General features: G+C 38.9%; 1 protein-coding gene across 1 annotated transcript in view; it reads right to left on the bottom strand.

Annotated features, from left to right (window-relative positions):
* Positions 1 to 15498: 15498 nt before the first annotated feature.
* Positions 15499 to 18466, bottom strand: part of nfe2l3 (nfe2 like bZIP transcription factor 3) — a 29017-nt gene continuing 26049 nt past the window's right edge. The window contains exon 5 of the mRNA XM_062029292.1: positions 15499 to 16438. Coding sequence (XP_061885276.1) covers positions 15690 to 16438 — 749 coding nt within the window. The 3' untranslated portion in view covers positions 15499 to 15689. The remainder of the gene's footprint in view (positions 16439 to 18466) is intronic.

Genomic DNA, 18466 nt, shown 5'->3' with positions numbered 1-18466 from the left:
AAATAATTCCCAATTCATTTTAATTTTCTTTTTTTTAATTTTTTTTAATTTAAATTAAATACCATCCATTGTTGACAATGTTGATAATACAGTATATTAGGGTGGTTGAAGTACAGTGAAAATGAATGAAGGCACCAATAACTCTTTGTATCAACACATGATAAAAAATAAAAAAATAAAAAAATAATGGATTGCCCTGGAGCAATTCACTCATTTCTTAACTTTGCAACAAATTGTAAGGATAAGTGGAGGGGAAATGTGTGAAAGTGAGAAGTAGTACAGCTTTGTTGTATTTGTTGAATAGAATTCCCTCCTTAGTTGTGGTAAATGACTGGGACATTATTATAATGTTTTTCAACATACGTTGCCCAAAATTTACTAAATGGTTTTAAAAATAAGTCAACATATGTATATTTTTTATTTTTTTAAATTCAAATTAAATACCCAATGATAACAACAGTAAATTAGTGAGGTTGAAGTATAGTGAAAATGAATGAAGGCACCAATAACTTTCAATCAATAAATAATTTCCAATTCATTTTTAGAACAAGTTAAAATATTTTTTTTATTGATTTTTTTTAATTTAAATTAAATACCATCCATTGTTGACAATATTGATAATACAGTATATTATGGGTGGTTGAAGTACAGTGAAAATGAATGATGGCACCAATAACTCTTTGTATCAACACATAATAAAACCCCCCAAAAAAACCCAATAATAATGGATTGCCGGAGCAATTCACTAATTTCTTAACTTTGCAACAAATTGTAAGGATAAGTGGAGGGAAAATGTGTGAAAGTATGAAGTAGTAGAAACAGCTTTGTTATATTTGTTGAATGGGATTCCCTATTTAGTGGTTTTAAATGACTTGGACATTATTGTCATGTTTTTCAACATACATTGCCAAACATTTATTTAATGGTTTTAAAAATAAGTCAACATTTTTTAAATTTTTTTTTGTGGAAATTAAATACCCAATGTTAACAACAGTAAATTAGCGAGGTTGAAGTACAGTGAAAATTAATGAAGGCTTTAATAACTTTCTATGAATAAATACTTTCCACTTCAATATCATAGTTTTTTTAGAATAAGGTAACTTTTTTTTTTTAATTGATTTTTTTATTTAAATTAAATACCATCCCTTGTTAACAATGTTGATAAAACAGTATATTAGGGTGGTTAAAGTACACCATGAAGGCACCAGTAACTCTTTGTATCAACACATAATTTCAATAATCATCTTTTTAAAAATAAGTAAATTTTTTTTAGAACGTGGTTGACAAAAATATTAATGGTAAAGTCATCCTTTTAAAAATAAGTCAACATAAACTTTTTTTTAAAATTACATTTTAATACCCATTCTTAACAATGTTGACAGTACAATATATTAGCATGGTTGAAGTACAGTGAATAATAATTAACGCTCAAATAACACATTTTTAAATTTTAAATTTTAAAATAATTAAACAAATTTGAAAAAATATATTTTTATTTATATTAATTCCACTGTTAACAAATAATTTCAGTAATCGTTTTTTTATGTGGTTGACAAAATAATTAATGGCAATAATCATCTTTTAAAAAATAAGTTAACGAATCTTTGATTTTTTTATTTATTTAAATAACAAAAATAAAAATAAAAATAAGCATTTAAGTCCCATCTTAAAACTCATTTGTATACTCTTTAAATAGACCCCCTTTTTAGACCAGTTGATCTGCCGTTTCTTTTCTTTTCTGCTCTGCCCCCCTCTCCCTTGTGGAAGGGGGGGCACAGGTCCGGTGGCCATGGATGAAGTGCTGGCTGTCCAGAGTCGGGACCCGGGGTGGACCGCTCGCCTGTGCATCAGTTGGGGACATCTCTGCGCTGTTGACCCGTCTCCGCTCGGGATGGTCTCCTGCTGGCCCCACTATGGACTGGACTCTCACTATTATGTTAGATCCACTGTGGACTGGACTCTCACACTATTATGTTAGATCCACTGTGGACTGGACTTTCACAATATTATGCTAGACCCACTCGACGTCCATTGCATCCGGTCTCCCCTAGAGGGGGGGTCACCCACATCTGCGGTCCTCTCCAAGGTTTCTCATTGTCATTCTCATTGACATCCCACTGGGTTGTGAGTTTTTCCTTGCCCTTATGTGGGATCTGAACCGAGGATGTCGTTGTGGCTTGTGCAGCCCTATGAGACACTTGTGATTTAGGGCTATATAAATAAACATTGATTGATTGATTGAAAATATCTATCTATTGTTAACAATGTAATATGTTAGAGTAGTTGAAGTACAGTGAAAATGAATGAAAGCTCACTAACTCTTCCAATATAAGCAAGCTGCAACGGACGTTCAGGACTGCAGAAAAGATCATCAATGTCAACTGTCCGCCCCCCGTCCAGGACTTTTACCTGTCCAGAGTCAGGAAGCGGGCAGGGTGGGAGGGTCTGTTCAAACTCCTCACCTTTTGGCAGGCATTACAGATCACTGTGATAAGAACCCTTATTCCCCGGGCTAACTATCTCTCTGATGAATGCTACACAGTCACAGCGTAAAATACCCCTGGAACTAATTATCAATCAATCAATCAATCAATCAATCAATCAATGTTTATTTATATAGCCCTAAATCACAAGTGTCTCAAAGGGCTGTACAAGCCACAACGACATCCTCGGTACAGAGCCCACATACGGGCAAGGAAAACTCACCCCAGTGGGACGTCAATGTGAATGACTATGAGAAACCTTGGAGAGGACCGCATATGTGTGTGACCCCCCCCCCCCCCCCTCTAGGGGAGACCGGATGCAATGGATGTCGAGTGAGTCTGACATAATATTGTGAGAGTCCAGTCCATAGTGGATCTAACATAATAGATTCTTTACCAAGTCGCCTTGTTTAATTGTCAAATGTTAAGGTGGTATTATTAAATAGATGTCGGTGTTGAGCAGGACCGATAATCAGCATTTCCGTTTTCTTAGCGTTGAGTTGCAAAAAGTTAGAGGACATCCATTGTTTAATTTCATTAAGACACGCCTCCAGCTGACTACAATCCGGCGTGTTGGTCAACTTTAGGGGCATGTAGAGTTGGGTGTCATCAGCATAACAGTGAAAGCTAACACCGTATTTGCGTATGATGTCACCTAGCGGCAGCATGTAAATACTAAAGAGTGCAGGGCCAAGAACCGAACCCTGGGGAACTCCGCACGTTACCTTAACATAGTCCGAGGTCACATTGTTATGGGAGACACACTGCATCATGTCAGTAAGATAAGAGTTAAACCAAGACAAGGCTAAGTCTGACATCCCAATACGCGTTTTGATACGCTCTAATAAAATATTATGATCGACGGTATCGAAAGTGGCGCTAAGATCAAGAAGCAGCAACATAGATGAAGCATCAGAATCCATCGTTAGCAATAGATCATTAGTCATTTTTGCGAGGGCTGTCTCCGTAGAGTGATTTGCCCTGAAACCGGATTGAAAAGGTTCACAGAGATTGTTAGACGCTAAGTGTTCATTTAGCTGCTGTGCTACAATTTTTTCGAGGATTTTCGAGATAAACGGAAGGTGGTAGTTTACCAAGAGATCAGGATCGAGGTTAGGTCTTTTGAGTAGAGGATGAATAACCGCTTTTTTGAATGCTAGGGGAACAGTACCGGAGGAAAGTGATAAGTTTATAATATTTAACACTGATGGACCTAATAAAACAAAAAGCTCCTTGATAAGTTTCCCAGGAATTGGGTCAAGTAAACATGTTGTTTGTTTTGTCCCATTTACACATTTTGACAATTCCTCCAATGTTATTTCATCAAAGAGAGAGAAACTATTTTGGAGGGCAGTGTCCGTCGTATATACAGTCGTATCTGTGTTAATAGAACCCAGTTGTAGCTGAGATCCGTTGTCTTTAATCTCTTTTCTAATGACTTCAATTTTCTTATTAAAGAAATTCATAAAGTCATCTGCCGAGTGGGTGGAGCTACTGGGAGGAGTCCCTTGTTGGGTTAGCGATGCTACTGTACTAAACAGAAATTTAGGATAATTTTTGTTGAGGTGGATGAGATTTGAGTAATATTTAGCTTTAGCTGAGGTAAGCATGCGTTTATAAGTTATTAAACTGTCACTCCATGCTTGATGGAAAACCTCAAGTTTAGTCGCACGCCATTTCCGTTCCAGCTTTCTACATGATCATTTCTGGGCTTTAGTTTCTTCTGTAAACCATGGGGTACGCCTTTTAGGGGCCCTTTTTAGCTTTAGCGGTGCTACACTATCAATGGTGTCACGCAGGGCGTCGTTAAAGCTGTTAGTGAGGTTATCAATAGAGCCCACATAATTTGGGAATGGTGCCATTACCGAAGGCAGTAGGTCAGTAAGAGTCGTCGTTGTGGCAGCATTAATGTTGCGGCTGCTATAGTAGTTATTATTATTATTATTAGTTTGTTGACAATGAGTCAGAACTTCGAATTTTATAAGGTAATGATCGGACATTACTTTAGTGTACGGGAGTATCGTAACTTTAGAGGTGGTGATACCCCTGACAAGCACTAGATCTATCGTATTACCGTTGCGATGCGTGGGTTCATTTATTATTTGTGTAAGACCACAGCTATCAATTATAGTCTGCAGCGCCACGCATGGAGGGTCCGATGGGGTATTCATATGGATATTAAAGTCACCCATTATGATTATATTGTCGGCGTGCGTCACTAGATCAGCAACAAACTCGGAGAATTCACTGATGAAGTCCGAATAGGGCCCAGGGGGGCGGTAGATAACAGCCAGGTGGAGAGGCAGCGGTGTGACAAACCTCAAAGTGAGCACCTCAAACGAGTTATATTTATTATTTAGGTTAGGTGTAAGATTATAGTTTTCATTGTATATTAGTGCGACACCCCCTCCCCTTTTAAGAGGTCGGGCAACATGTGTATTGGTATAGTTAGGAGGAGATGCCTCATTTAGCGCAAAAAAATTAGTCACTGTAAATAGACTAGCTGATGTTCACTTCATCGTCCTTTTGCTCCATTCACCACTGCAATATTACCTCATTAGCCTTGCACATATGTAGCTTATATTTCAGAACATGTTTTTATATTTATTGTTTACATTGAAAAAAGAGACTAAGTCAAATTCCGTGAATGTTGAACATGTTTGGCCAATAAAACTGATTCTGATCAACAAATAATTTGCATTTAGGATTTTAATTAAAAGTAGCATTAACATACAAACCCCGTTTTCATGAGGTGGAAAATTGTGTTAGATGTAAATATAAACGGAATACAATGATTTGCAAATCCTTTTCAACCCATATTCAATTGAATGCACTACAAAGACAAGATATTTGATGTTCAAACTCATAAGCTTTATTTTTATTTTGCAAATAATAATTAACTTAGAATTTTATGGCTGCAACACGTGCCAAAGTAGTTGGGAAAGGGCATGTTTACCACTGTGTTACATGGCCTTTCCTTTTAACAACACTCAGTAAACGTTTGGGAACTGAGGAGACACATTTTTGAAGCTTCTCAGGTGGAATTCTTTCCCATTCTTGCTTGATGTACAGCTTAAGTTGTTTTGGTATTTTAAGCTTCATAATGCGCCACACATTTTCAATGGGAGACAGGTCTGGACTACAGGCAGGCCAGTCTAGTACCCGCACTCTTTTACTATGAAGCCACGTTAATGTAACACGTGGCTTGGCATTGTCTTGCTGAAATAAGCAGGGGCGTCCATGGTAACGTTGCTTAGATGGCCACATATGTTGCTCCAAAACCTGTATGTACCTTTCAGTATTAATGGCGCCTTCACAGATGTGTAAGTTACTCATGTCTTGGGCACTAATACACCCCCATACCATCACAGATGCTGGCTTTTCAACTTTGCGCCTATAACAATCCGGATGGTTCTTTTCCTCTTTGGTCCGGAGGACACGACGTCCACAGTTTCCAAAAACAATTTGAAATGTGGACTCGTCAGACCACAGAACACTTTTCCACTTTGTATCAGTCCATCTTAGATGAGCTCAGGCCCAGCGAAGCAGACGGCGTTTCTGGGTGTTGTTGATAAACGGTTTTTAGGAGAGTTTTAACTTGCACTTACAGATGTAGCGACCAACTGTAGTTACTGACAGTGGGTTTCTGAAGTGTTTCTGAGCCCATGTGGTGATATCCTTTACACACTGATGTCGCTTGTTGATGCAGTACAGCCTGAGGGATCGAAGGTCACGGGATTAGCTGCTTACGTGCAGTGATTTCTCCAGATTCTCTGAACCCTTTGATGATATTACGGACCGTAGATGGTGAAATCCCTAAATTCCTTGCAATAGCTGGTTGAGAAAGGTTTTTCTTAAAATGTTCAACAATTTGCTCACGCATTTGTTGACAAAGTGGTGACCCTCGCCCCTTCCTTGTTTGTGAATGACTGAGCATTTCATGGAATCTACTTTTATACCCAATCATGGCACCTACCATTTATTGCCACCTTTCCCAACTTCTTTGTCACGTGTTGCTGGCATCAAATTATAAAGTTAATGATTATTTGCAAAAAAAAAAAAGTTTATCAGTTAGAACATCAAATATGTTGTCTTTGTAGCATATTCAACTGAATATGGGTTGAAAATGATTTGCAAATCATTGTATTACGTTTATATTTACATCTAACACAATTTCCCAACTCATATGGAAACGGGGTTTGTAAATGTTACTGCAAATATGTATAGTATGTTTGAATGGTTATACTTGGACAAACTTTATTGATCTAAAAGGAAAATGATGACCAAGCCATGTACGGTTACACTGCAGGCTCACATAAGTTCATGGCCAAAACATAAAAAAAACACATAAGAGACATCAAAGTAAACAGAGCTGATGCAACATGATGCAGCATCAGCGGTGCCAGCTCTACATACAGCTATAAAACTAACCAGATGGTTCAAAGTGCAGCTCAGGGGGCTTTTTAACTATGGTGCGCATCGCAATCTAAAAATAGAACTAGACAAGGAAGCAACAAAGAAAAACAGCATCAAAAACTGAAAAAAAAAACATCCTAAAAAAACCCCATTTGTATGCTCATACAACATTTTAAACATTTAGCATATCTGCATGTGGAATTAAATTATGGAATGCATTAAGCAAATAAATCAAACAAAGCCCCAATATGATTCAGTTTATGAGACAGTTCAACATATAAGTGTTCACAAAGTACTTAGACTTAGACACACTTTATTGACCCACAAGGGAAATTGTAACTGAGCTACTGTGTGGAACAAAGGATGGAAAGGGTAAGGTTGGAAAGGATAAAGTAGACAAAAAATGTACCATAGTAGCAATATAAAATATAACATATTACCCCGCCTTCCGCCCGAATGCAGCTGAGATAGGCTCCAGCACCCCACGCGACCCCAAGAGGGACAATCGGTAGAAAATGGATGGATGGGACATATATGAAATATTTACATATTGTATTTACAGTATATAATAAATACTGATATATTATATATTTTTATATGATATATACAATATATAAGAAATCCCAATGACCATGTACAGTATTACAGTATATGGTAACAGCTGCAGCAAAAAAAAGGGCAGAACAATAATAATGAACATCTTGAACCCTTTTTAAAAAAAAATATTTTTTTTATATAGATTATTTATGTATTTAACGTTTGTTTACTTACTATGGTATATTATTCATTTATGTACTGTTCTGTTACAGAGAACAAGGAAATGGGATACGGTAGGAAAAGGGGTCGGATTAAATACGCTCATCTTCTTCCTACTCCTTTTCGGACGTGCTGTAATGAAACAACTGGAAATATGTGATGCATTGCATGTTCCAAACAAACTGAAAGTGAACTGAAGAATGATGACATTTTTGATGCAAAAGTAATTGTAGGACTAAGGTAGACTGACCATACGTCGTCCTTTCCCCGGACATGTCCTCTTTTGCGGGGCTGTCCGGGCGGGGTTTCTTAAATGCCTCAAATGTCCGGCATTTTGAGTCAGGGTTGCGTGTATTTTCAAAGTAGGTCCTGGGTTAAGAAGGGGTTAATAACAAAACAAATTGTGAAGGTGTGCGCACGCAGCAGCATTGGTGAGGGAGGGGCAGAGACAGAGAGAGTGAGAGAGCGATAGAGTGGATTGATACTTGCCAACCCTCCCGATTTTCTCGGGAGACTCCCGAATTTCAGTGCCCCTCCCGAAAATCTCCCGGGGCAATCATTCCCCCGATTTCCACCCAGACAACGATATTGGGGGCGTGCCTTATAGGCACTGCCTTTGCATGCCGTCCCAGTCACATATTTACGGTCTTTCACACACATAAGTGAATGCAAGGCATACTTGGTCAACAGCCATACAGGTCACACTGAGAGTGACGTATAAACAACTTTAACACTGTTACAAATATGCGCCACACTGTGAACCCACACTAAACAAGAATGACAAACACATTTCGGGAGAACATCCGCACTGTAACACAACATAAACACAACAAAACAAATACCCAGAACCCCTTGCAGCACTAACTCTTCCGGGACGCTACGATATACACCCCCCCCCCCGCTACCCCCTACCCCCTTTACTTTTATACTGAAATAAATACACCTACAACTTATTAAATAAAAACATAGAAAAAAATACCCGCAGCCATTGGCGTTGTTAGGCCTATTTTAGGGGGGATCAAGCCCCCCTAAAATGTTCGGTGTTTTTTTTTTTTTTTTTACAAATACATGCCGACATATTTATATTTATTATAAAAGTAGCCTGAATATGAGTTTAAATAAATAATCATATAACCTGTCATTATTCACTCAGTTTCCCCTCACTTTATAGTGTAAGGTAGAGAGCCCCTTTAGTGCGTCGGTATCCAATCCATTCCACTTGTTCATATAGAAAATGCCCACATCACTCAAAATCCAGTCCGCATTTTCTATGCGACCTTGCTTGCGGTCCTGCAGGTGTACGAAGCACATTAGCACACAGCACTGCAGAACAAGAACCTTGTGTCTGCAATTGTAAATAATTTAGTTTTTAAGTTTTGTGTTTCTTGTAGAATCTATATAAAGTAATATACATTAGCCTATTGTTAAAATAATGAAAAAAACATCATTAAATATATTTGTTTTATTGTATTGTTACATTAATAGCTGTTGTATTATTATAGGATGGCTTGTTAAACATTTCATAGGATTTTCAGAGGGTGGAAAAACCAAGACATTTAATATAAAATGTAAAATTAATAAATACATAAAAAGAAAAAGAAAAAAAATGGTTAAAAGCCATCGTCCCGGGGAGCATTTCATTTCGTCCCGTGCATTTTTTTTTTACCATCCCCGGGACTACGTTAATCTCAAGCCCTGGAAGTTACATTTTATTGTTTGCATTATTTGTTTCAGCATTGCACTTTGAAGATGGTCCCTCAGCTCTTTGACAGTTTTGGCTCTTTTTCAGATCAGCAGACGGACTCTAAGTCTTTCTTATTTACAGTATATATAAAAGTTTCTCATTTCTATTCAGACTTCCATATATATTTAATTTCCTTAACGGCTTGCCATAGTATATATATATATATATATATATATATATATATATATATATATATATATATATATATATATATATAAATATATTATATACAAGCCAAATTATCCCGATCCAGATATTACTTTAATTCAAGTAATTAAGTAATATTTCCAGGGCTTGAATTTACAACCATTTTAAAATGTAATGTGTGCAACTTCAAAATATTTGGGAACAAACAATTATTGTATTGTGAGCTAAAGTGGTGGCATTAGCCTCTATGTTGTGAATTAATAATAGAGGCTAATGCCATGACTTTCATTGTGTTTCAGTGTATCTTGAAGGATCATGCAAGTCATTGTTTCTTGTTGATGCTGTAAACAAAATGTCACTGTGCAAGTAATTGTTTCTTGTTGATGCTGTAAACAAAATGTCACTGTGCAAACCCATGTTTGTTGTTGTACTGAACACAGATTGAAAATAAACCCACTGAAATAATAATAACAATGATTAATTTCTAAGTCTTTGTTAGCCGTTTGTGAAGTTTTGTGCTTGTGCGCTACGTTCGCTCGCATCCTGTGCATCTCCTGGGGGCTAAGCCCCCCCTGTCCTTAAAAGCTAGTGACGCCCCTGCCCGCAGCGGTAAAGTTTAGATCCATGAAGGAAAGAAGAAAGTGAATGAATGTTTAGAACTGAATACATTTACATATGCATACAATTTTGTCTGTTTAAAAAAAAAAAATATTTATGGTAATGAATTAAGTAACGTTTATGACAACCTTTTTCCAAAACACAATATAGAATGTGAGATATAACAGGACAATGCATACGTTTACCATATGTTTTCAAAACGCTTACAAAAAAGTGGGACCCCATTTTTATGACTTGATGCGGTCCCTGGGACCCCATTTAGAAAATTCCTAGCGCCAACACTGCTGTCAACAGAGGAGAAAAAAATGGTTTATTTAAATAAATATATTATTTATAAAGCAAGTTCAAGTATCATTGGCAAATGTTCACCTAGTCCCGGCCTTGGCGTGCTGCCCGCCTTGGCACGCATATATGTGTCCTCTTTTTGGGATTTCACAATATGGTCAGCCTAACTAAGGTGTCTGAACTGCTGCCTGGGAAGGTTAAACTACAAAATTAAAAACAATTTAAAAAGTGCAAAAAAGTTGAAATGTTGCAACTTTTCAGCGTATTTACATTGCTTTCACCTTTTTAGTAGAATCAAAACATCAAAGTGGTCGTCATGACGTTATAGTAACTAAATGATATTTTTAGGTGGATAAAACAAGCGCTTTCAGACCTGCTCGGACTAGCCAATAAGCTAAAAGCCAGGAGGTGTCGGCTCATTGGCTAGCACATATCTTGAGGCTTTTTCAGCTTGATTGATTGAGACTTTTATTAGTAGATTGCACAGTACAGTACATATTCCGTACAGTTGACCACTAAATGGTAACACCCGAATAAGTTTTTCAACTTGTTTAAGTCCACGTTAATCAATTCATAGTAAAATGCTAAGTTCTCGAACCCAGACCACGGCGGTGAGAGCGCTGAATCCTAACCACTAGACCACCAGGTAGCGATCCCAAGGACTCAACTTTGACGCGACATTAAAGTACTAGAAAGGTCTTTGTATATTATTTTTTAAATATAAAACAAAGGCCTCGTTTTTTTCAAAATGTTCCTATTTCTGTATTTTTCTCAGCCTTCTCACTTTGAAAGCGCCATCTCAAATCAATCAAAAAGCACAAATGGGCATTAACAAGGACAGGAGCGAGGCATAAATTGTTTTTTTTTAATCAGAAAGATTCATGTCAGAAAACATCTACAAGTCCCAAGCAGAGAGCAGACTATCAACGTACAACTTCATGCAATCGACATTTGCCCTGCAGCAAAAGAAATAAACATTTATATATATATATAAAAAAAAAAGCAAAGTCAGTCACACCAGATAAATAAAAAAATAGAAAAGAAAATACTTCATGAAACTACTTTGTGCAAGTCTCTGAATTTGAGTTTCCTCACCTCGAAGACTTCATAGAGCAGAAGGCAATAAAAAGCACGGCAACCTCGACGATGCTTCCAAACATTCAGAAAAGATGATTGTTTTACTTTTTTAGGTGGACATTCCGACAAGGAGTTCTACTTAAGAGTGCACTTCAATCCCCCTGAAAAAGGGTGTTTTTTTTTCCCTCAACTTTTATTCAAATGAAAAAAAAACGTTTTAAAATGATTTCAAGCGTGAGGTAGAAAATAACCTTTGCTAAACTGTAAAGCAATTTTAATAAAACATCCAGCGTACATACCTGGTCAGTTTCATTATTGGTACAGTGCAGGGGTGTCCAAACCTTTTGACTGGGGGCATGCTAAGTAACTCCTATTTAATATATGTATACACACATGTAAACAATAGTACAATGGAGCTATAATTCATAATTGTTATAATTGGTTATTAAGTGTGTGTGAAATTTAAACTGCTACTACCTCAAAGTTTTTTAACCAATCAAAAATATCAAGCAGCAAAAATGTGCCATACATGTGTAAGTGTAGCGTGTTTTGCATTTTTCCCATCATCCCTTGGGATGGATTTAAATTGGTGTGATTGACTTATTTAAAAAAACAACAACAATATCCACAAAGTTCAATGAGCAGGTTGTGTTATGTGTGACCATTTGTGTTGAATTTTTGTGCACCATGACTAGGGAAGGTTGTTCGGATTGGGTCATATAAGTAAATGTGTGCAGTATTTCCTTATAGGTTGAATTAATGGTTGAGTTACTTTCTGTTGTGACCATTTGTGTTGCGTTTTTGTGTACAATGACTAGGAAAGGTTATTCGGATTGGGTCATATAAGTGAATATGTGACATATTTCCTTGGTAGGTTGAATTAATGGTTGAGTTACTTGCATTGGCCACCAGATGGTGACGCAATAGCTGTGTTGAATTTTTGTGCACCATGACTAGGGAAGGTTGTTCGGATTGGGTCATATAAGTAAATGTGTGCAGTGTTTCCTTGTAGGTTGAATTAATGGTTGAGTTACTTGCATTGGCCACCAGATAGTGACACAATAGCTGTGTGACCATTTGTGTTTAATTTTTGTGCACCATGACTAGGGATGGTTGTTCGGATTGGGTCATATAAGTGAATGTGTGCAGTATTTCCTGGTATGTTGAATTAATGGTTGAATTACTTGTATTGGCCACCAGATAGTGACACAATAGCTGTGTGACCATTTGTGTTTAATTTTTGTGCACCATGATTAGGGAAGGTTGTTCGGATTGGGTCATATAAGAAAATGTGTGCAGTGTTTCCTGGTAAATTGAATTAATGGTTGTTACTTTCATTGGCCACCAGATGGTGCCAATAGCTGTGTGACCATTTGTGTAGAATTTTTGTGCACCATGACTAGGGAAGGTTGTTCGGATTGGGTCATATAAGTAAGTATATGTGCAGTATTTCCTTGTAGGTTGAATGAATGGTTGAGTTACTTGCATTGGCCACCAGGTGGTGACACAATAGCTGTGAGACAATTTGTGTGGAATTTTTGTGCACCATGACTAGGGAAGGTTGTTCAGATTGGGTCATATAAGAAAATGTGTGCAGTGTTTCCTGGTAAATTGAATTAATGGTTGAGTTACTTTCATTGGCCACCAGATGGTGACAATAGCTGTGTGACCATTTGTGTAGAATTTTTGTGCACCATGACTAGGGAAGGTTGTTCGGATTGGGTCATATAAGTAACTATATGTGCAGTATTTCCTTGTAGGTTGAATGAATGGTTGAGTTACTTGCATTGGCCACCAGGTGGTGACACAATAGCTGTGAGACAATTTGTGTGGAATTTTTGTGCACCATGACTAGGGAAAGTTGTTCGGATTGGGTCATATACGGTAATGTGTGCAGTATTTCCTTGTAGGTTGAATTAATGGTTGAGTTACTTGCATTGGCCACTGGATGGTGATATAATGGCTGTGTGACCATTTGTGTTGAATTTGTGTGCACCATGACTAGGGAAGGTTGTTTGGATTGGGTCATATTAGTAAATGTGTGCAGTATTTCCTTGTAGGTTGAATGAATGGTTGTCACTTGCATTGGCCACTCTATGGTGAATTTTTGTGCACCATGACTAGGGAAGGTTGTTTGGATTGGGTCATATAAGTAAATGTGTGCAGTGTTTCCTTGTAGGTTGAATTAATGGTTGAGTTACTTGCATTGGCCACCAGCTGGTGACACAATATCTGTGTGACCATTTGTGTTGAATTTTTGTGCACCATGACTAGGGAAGGTTGTTCGGATTGGGTCATATACGTAATGTGTGCAGTATTTCCTTGTAGGTTGAATTAATGGTTGAGTTACTTGCATTGGCCACTGGATGGTGATATAATGGCTGTGTGACCATTTGTGTTGAATTTTTGTGCACCATGACAAGGGAAGATTGTTCGGATTGGGTCATATAAGTAAATGTGTGCAGTATTTCCTTGTAGGTTGAATGAATAGTTGAGTTACTTGCATTGGCCACCGGATGGTGACACAATGGGTGTGTGAACATTTGTGTTGAATTTTTGTGCACCATGACTAGGGAAGGTGGTTCGGATTGGGTCATATAAGTAATGTGTGCAGTATTTCCTTGAAAGTTTAATTAATGGTTGTTACTTGCATTGGCCACTGGATGGTGATATAATGGCTGTGTGACCATTTGTGTTGAAATTTTTGTGCACCATGACAAGGGAAGATTGTTCGGATTGGGTCATATAAGTAAATGTGTGCAGTATTTCCTTGTAGGTTGAATGAATGGTTGTTACTTGCATTGGCCACTCGATGGTGAATTTTTGTGCACCATGACTAGGGAAGGTTGTTTGGATTGGGTCATATAAGTAAATGTGTGCAGTATTTCCTTGTAGGTTGAATGAATGGTTGTTACTTGCATTGGCCACTCGATGGTGAATTTTTGTGCACCATGACTAGGGAAGGTTGTTTGGATTGGGTCATATAAGTAAATGTGTGCAGTGTTTCCTTGTAGGTTGAATTAATGGTTGAGTTACTTGCATTGGCCACCAGCTGGTGACAATATCTGTGTGACCATTTGTGTTTAATTTTTGTGTATCATGACTAGGGAAGCTTGTTCGGATTGGGTCATATAAGTAAATATTGTGCAGTATTTCCTGGTAGGTTGAATTAATGGTTGATTTACTTTCATTGGCCACCAGATGGTGACAATAGCTGATATATGTCCGCTTGTATATGATACGACTACATTTGCTTATTGAACTCATGCCCTCGCGGTCTTGCAGTCCAAATTGAAGACGCCGACCCGCGGGCCGTAGTTTGGACACCCCTGGTCTACAGTATATGTCATCAAGACATAATCTATTAATTCATCACCTTGTTTGGAAGCAATCTACTGTAAACTTATTCTGTGTAAAATCTCGTTTATCGCCGTAGGATAACGTTGCTACTATAGAAGGAAAAATAATACACCGTCGTGTGACGGTTTTGATGCGTTTCAGGAAGTGGGAACAATAAATAGAGCTTTTAACCAGCGGACCAGCAATCTTTTTGCTGCCTGAACACACCTGGTACATTTGTGATGAATGCTGGGACAGTTTGCAGGCAGGTGCAGGTCCTAAAGTCCAGTAAAGAGTGTCCACCTCAAAGAAGCCAAGAGTGTCCTTCCAGTGTGTAAGCTACATTTCTCAAGATTTTTATCCACTTTTTCTTTTTGCTCTTTTTGTCGCTTTCTTTTGTTTTTGGCAGCTTTAGCTGTTTTCGACTTGCAACAGCAGTGGTTCCACACACACACACACACACACACACACACACACACACACACACACACACACACACACACACACACACACACACACACACACACACACACACACACACACACACACACACACACACACACACACACACACACACACACACACACACACACACACACACACACACACACACACACACACACACACACACACACACACACACACACACACACACACACACACACACACACACACACACACACACACACACACACACACACACACACACACACACACACACACACACACACACACACACACACACACACACACACACACACACACTTTTGTAAGAGGATATTCCACAGCCAAGAAAGTCCACCTTGAAAAAAAGAAAAGCAGCCTCACTGCTTCTTGCCCTTTTTCCTCTTGTCCGACTTACTGCCGCTGGCCGCCGAGACGGCGGGCCTCCTCACGGGCTGAACCAGGACCCTCCCGTTGGCCCCGCACCGCAGGGTGAACGTGTCCGGGTCCAGGGCTCGTCCCGAATCGTCTCTGAGCCGAGCCAGCACGTCTCTAGTGAGCTGGCGAATCTGCTGGCCCACGGCGCCCATGGTCTTGGCCGTGATCTGTTTCTCCCTCAGCAGCCGGTCCCTTTGAGCCCGGAGCCGCTCCACCTCTTCTTGGAGCCCCGTGATGGCGTCCAGTTTGCGTTTGCGGCAGTTCTGCGCCGCCAGCTTGTTCTTGCCGCGCCGGCGGATGTCCCTGAGGAGGGTCACCTGCTCGGCGGTGAAGCCGTGGCCCTCAATGAGCTCCAGGAACTCCTCCACCGGCATGTTGACGATCTGCAGCACGGAAAAGGGGATGCACATGGCGCGGGCGCGCACTTCGTCCCGACTCAGCTCGCGCTCCTCCAGACCGGGCCCTTCGTCGTCGCTCATAGGCTCCTCCTTGATGCCTTTGTGGGCGAGGGTGAGCGGCGGCGGGTTGAAGAAGGCGGGAGACGAGTAGCTGTGGTCGTGCCACACGCTCTCGCTCATGTCCGGAAAGCCTTTAGACGGCAACCAGTCCGCCTCGCTGCTGTAGCCCGTGGCTCCGCATTCGTCTTCGCAGAACGAACTCGATGACGATGACGACGACATCTCCGATGAGCCTGAACCAGCAAACCATTAGTTAGTTCTCAAATATCCTATGTCCATCCATGCTGCACAGTGTGACATGATTATGTTTATTATTATTAATAATAGTATGAGATACATTTTGCTTTTTAATTATTATTATTATTATTTTTTTTTTTACAAACACAAAAAGGCCAAATTAACCTTTTACAATCATTCTTGTAACATAAGTGAAGTAATTGGACAAAATAGTGAAAATTAAGAGCGCACAAAAAAAAAAAGCAATTCACATTGGAATTGCAATTCTTATTCATCCCGATTCTAAATTCATAACTTTCAGAAGTAAAAAAAAACAAAACTATAATATATGAAGTCGTGGTCAAAAGTTTATATACACTTGTAAAAAACAATGTCATGGCTGTCTTGAATTTTCAATAATTTATACAACTCTTATTTTTTTGTGATAGAGTGATTGGAGCACATACTTGTTGGTCACAAAAACATTCATGAAGTTTGGTTCTTTTATGAAATTATTGTGAGTCTACTGAAAATGCTTGGTCAAAAGTATACATACAGCAATGTTAATATTTGCTTACATGTCCTTTGGCAAGTTTCACTGCAATAAGGCGCTTTTGGTAGCCATCCACAAGCTTCTGGTGGAATTTTTGACCACTCCTCTTGACAGAATTGGTGCAGTTCAGCTAAATTTGTTGTTTTTCTGACATGGTCTTGTTTCTTTAACTTTAACTTTAACTTAACTTTTAACTTCAGCATTGTCCACACGTTTAAGTCAGGACTTTGGGGAGGCCATTCTAAAACCTTAATTCTAGCCTGATTCAGCCATTCCTTTACCACGTTTGACGTGTGTTTGGGGTTATTTTCTTGTTGGAACACCCAACTGCGCCCATGACCCAACCTGTAGGCTGATGATTTTAGGTTGTCCTGAAGAATTTGGAGGTAATCCTCCTTTTTCATTGTCCCATTTACTCTCTGTAAGGCACCAGTTCCATTAGCAGCAAAACAGGCCCAGAGCATAATGCTACCACCACCATGCTTGACGGTAGGTTTGGTGTTCCTGGGATTAAAGGCCTCACCTTTTCTCCACCAAACATATTGCTGGGTATTGTGGCCAAACAACTAAATTTTTGTTTCATCTGACATCACATGGACAAAGATAAGACCTTCTGGAGGAAAATTATGTGGTCAGTTGAAACAAAAATTGAGTTGTTTGGCCACAATACCCAGCAATATGTTTGGTGGAGAAAAGGTGAGGCCTTTAATCCCAGGAACACCAATTCCTACCGTCAAGCATGGTGATGGTAGTATTATGCTCTGGGCATGTTTTGCTGCCAATGGAACTGGTGCTTTACAGAGAGTAAATGGGACAATGAAAAAGGAGGATTACCTCCAAATTCTTCAGGACAACCTAAAATCACCAGCCTAGAGGTTGGGTCTTGGGCTCAGTTGGGTGTTCCAACAGGACAATGACCCCAAACACATGTCAAAAGTGGTAAAGGAATGGCTAAATCAGGCTACAATTAACATTTTAGAATGGCCTTCCCAAAGACCTGATTTAAACGTGTGGACAATGCTGAAGAAACAAGTCCATGTCAGAAAACCAACAAATTTAGCTGAACTGCACCAATTCTGTCAGGAGGAGTGGTCAAAAATTCAAGCAGAAGCCTGAAAAAAAAAGCGCCTTACTGCAGTGAAACTTGCCAACGGACATGTAACCAAATATTAACATTACTGTATGTATACTTTTGACCCAGCAGATTTGGTCACATTTTCAGTAGACCCATAATAAATTCATAAAAGAACCAAACTTCATGAATGTTTTTTGTGATCAACAAGTATGTGCTCCAATTACTCTATCACAAAAAAATAATATTTGTATAAATTATTGGAAATTCAAGACAGTCATGACATTATGTTCTTTACAAGTGTATGTAAACTTTTGACCATGACTCATATATACATATACATACATATATACATACATACATACATCTCCCATCCTCTCCTCCCTTCACTGGCTCCCAGTGAAGCGTAGAGTGAAATTT

Source organism: Entelurus aequoreus, linkage group LG20 (genome assembly GCF_033978785.1).
Source record: "Entelurus aequoreus isolate RoL-2023_Sb linkage group LG20, RoL_Eaeq_v1.1, whole genome shotgun sequence".
In the NCBI taxonomy this organism is placed as follows: Eukaryota; Metazoa; Chordata; class Actinopteri; order Syngnathiformes; family Syngnathidae; genus Entelurus; species Entelurus aequoreus.
Note: the sequence above shows the minus strand (reverse complement) of the source record. Positions and strands in the feature narration are given on the sequence as shown.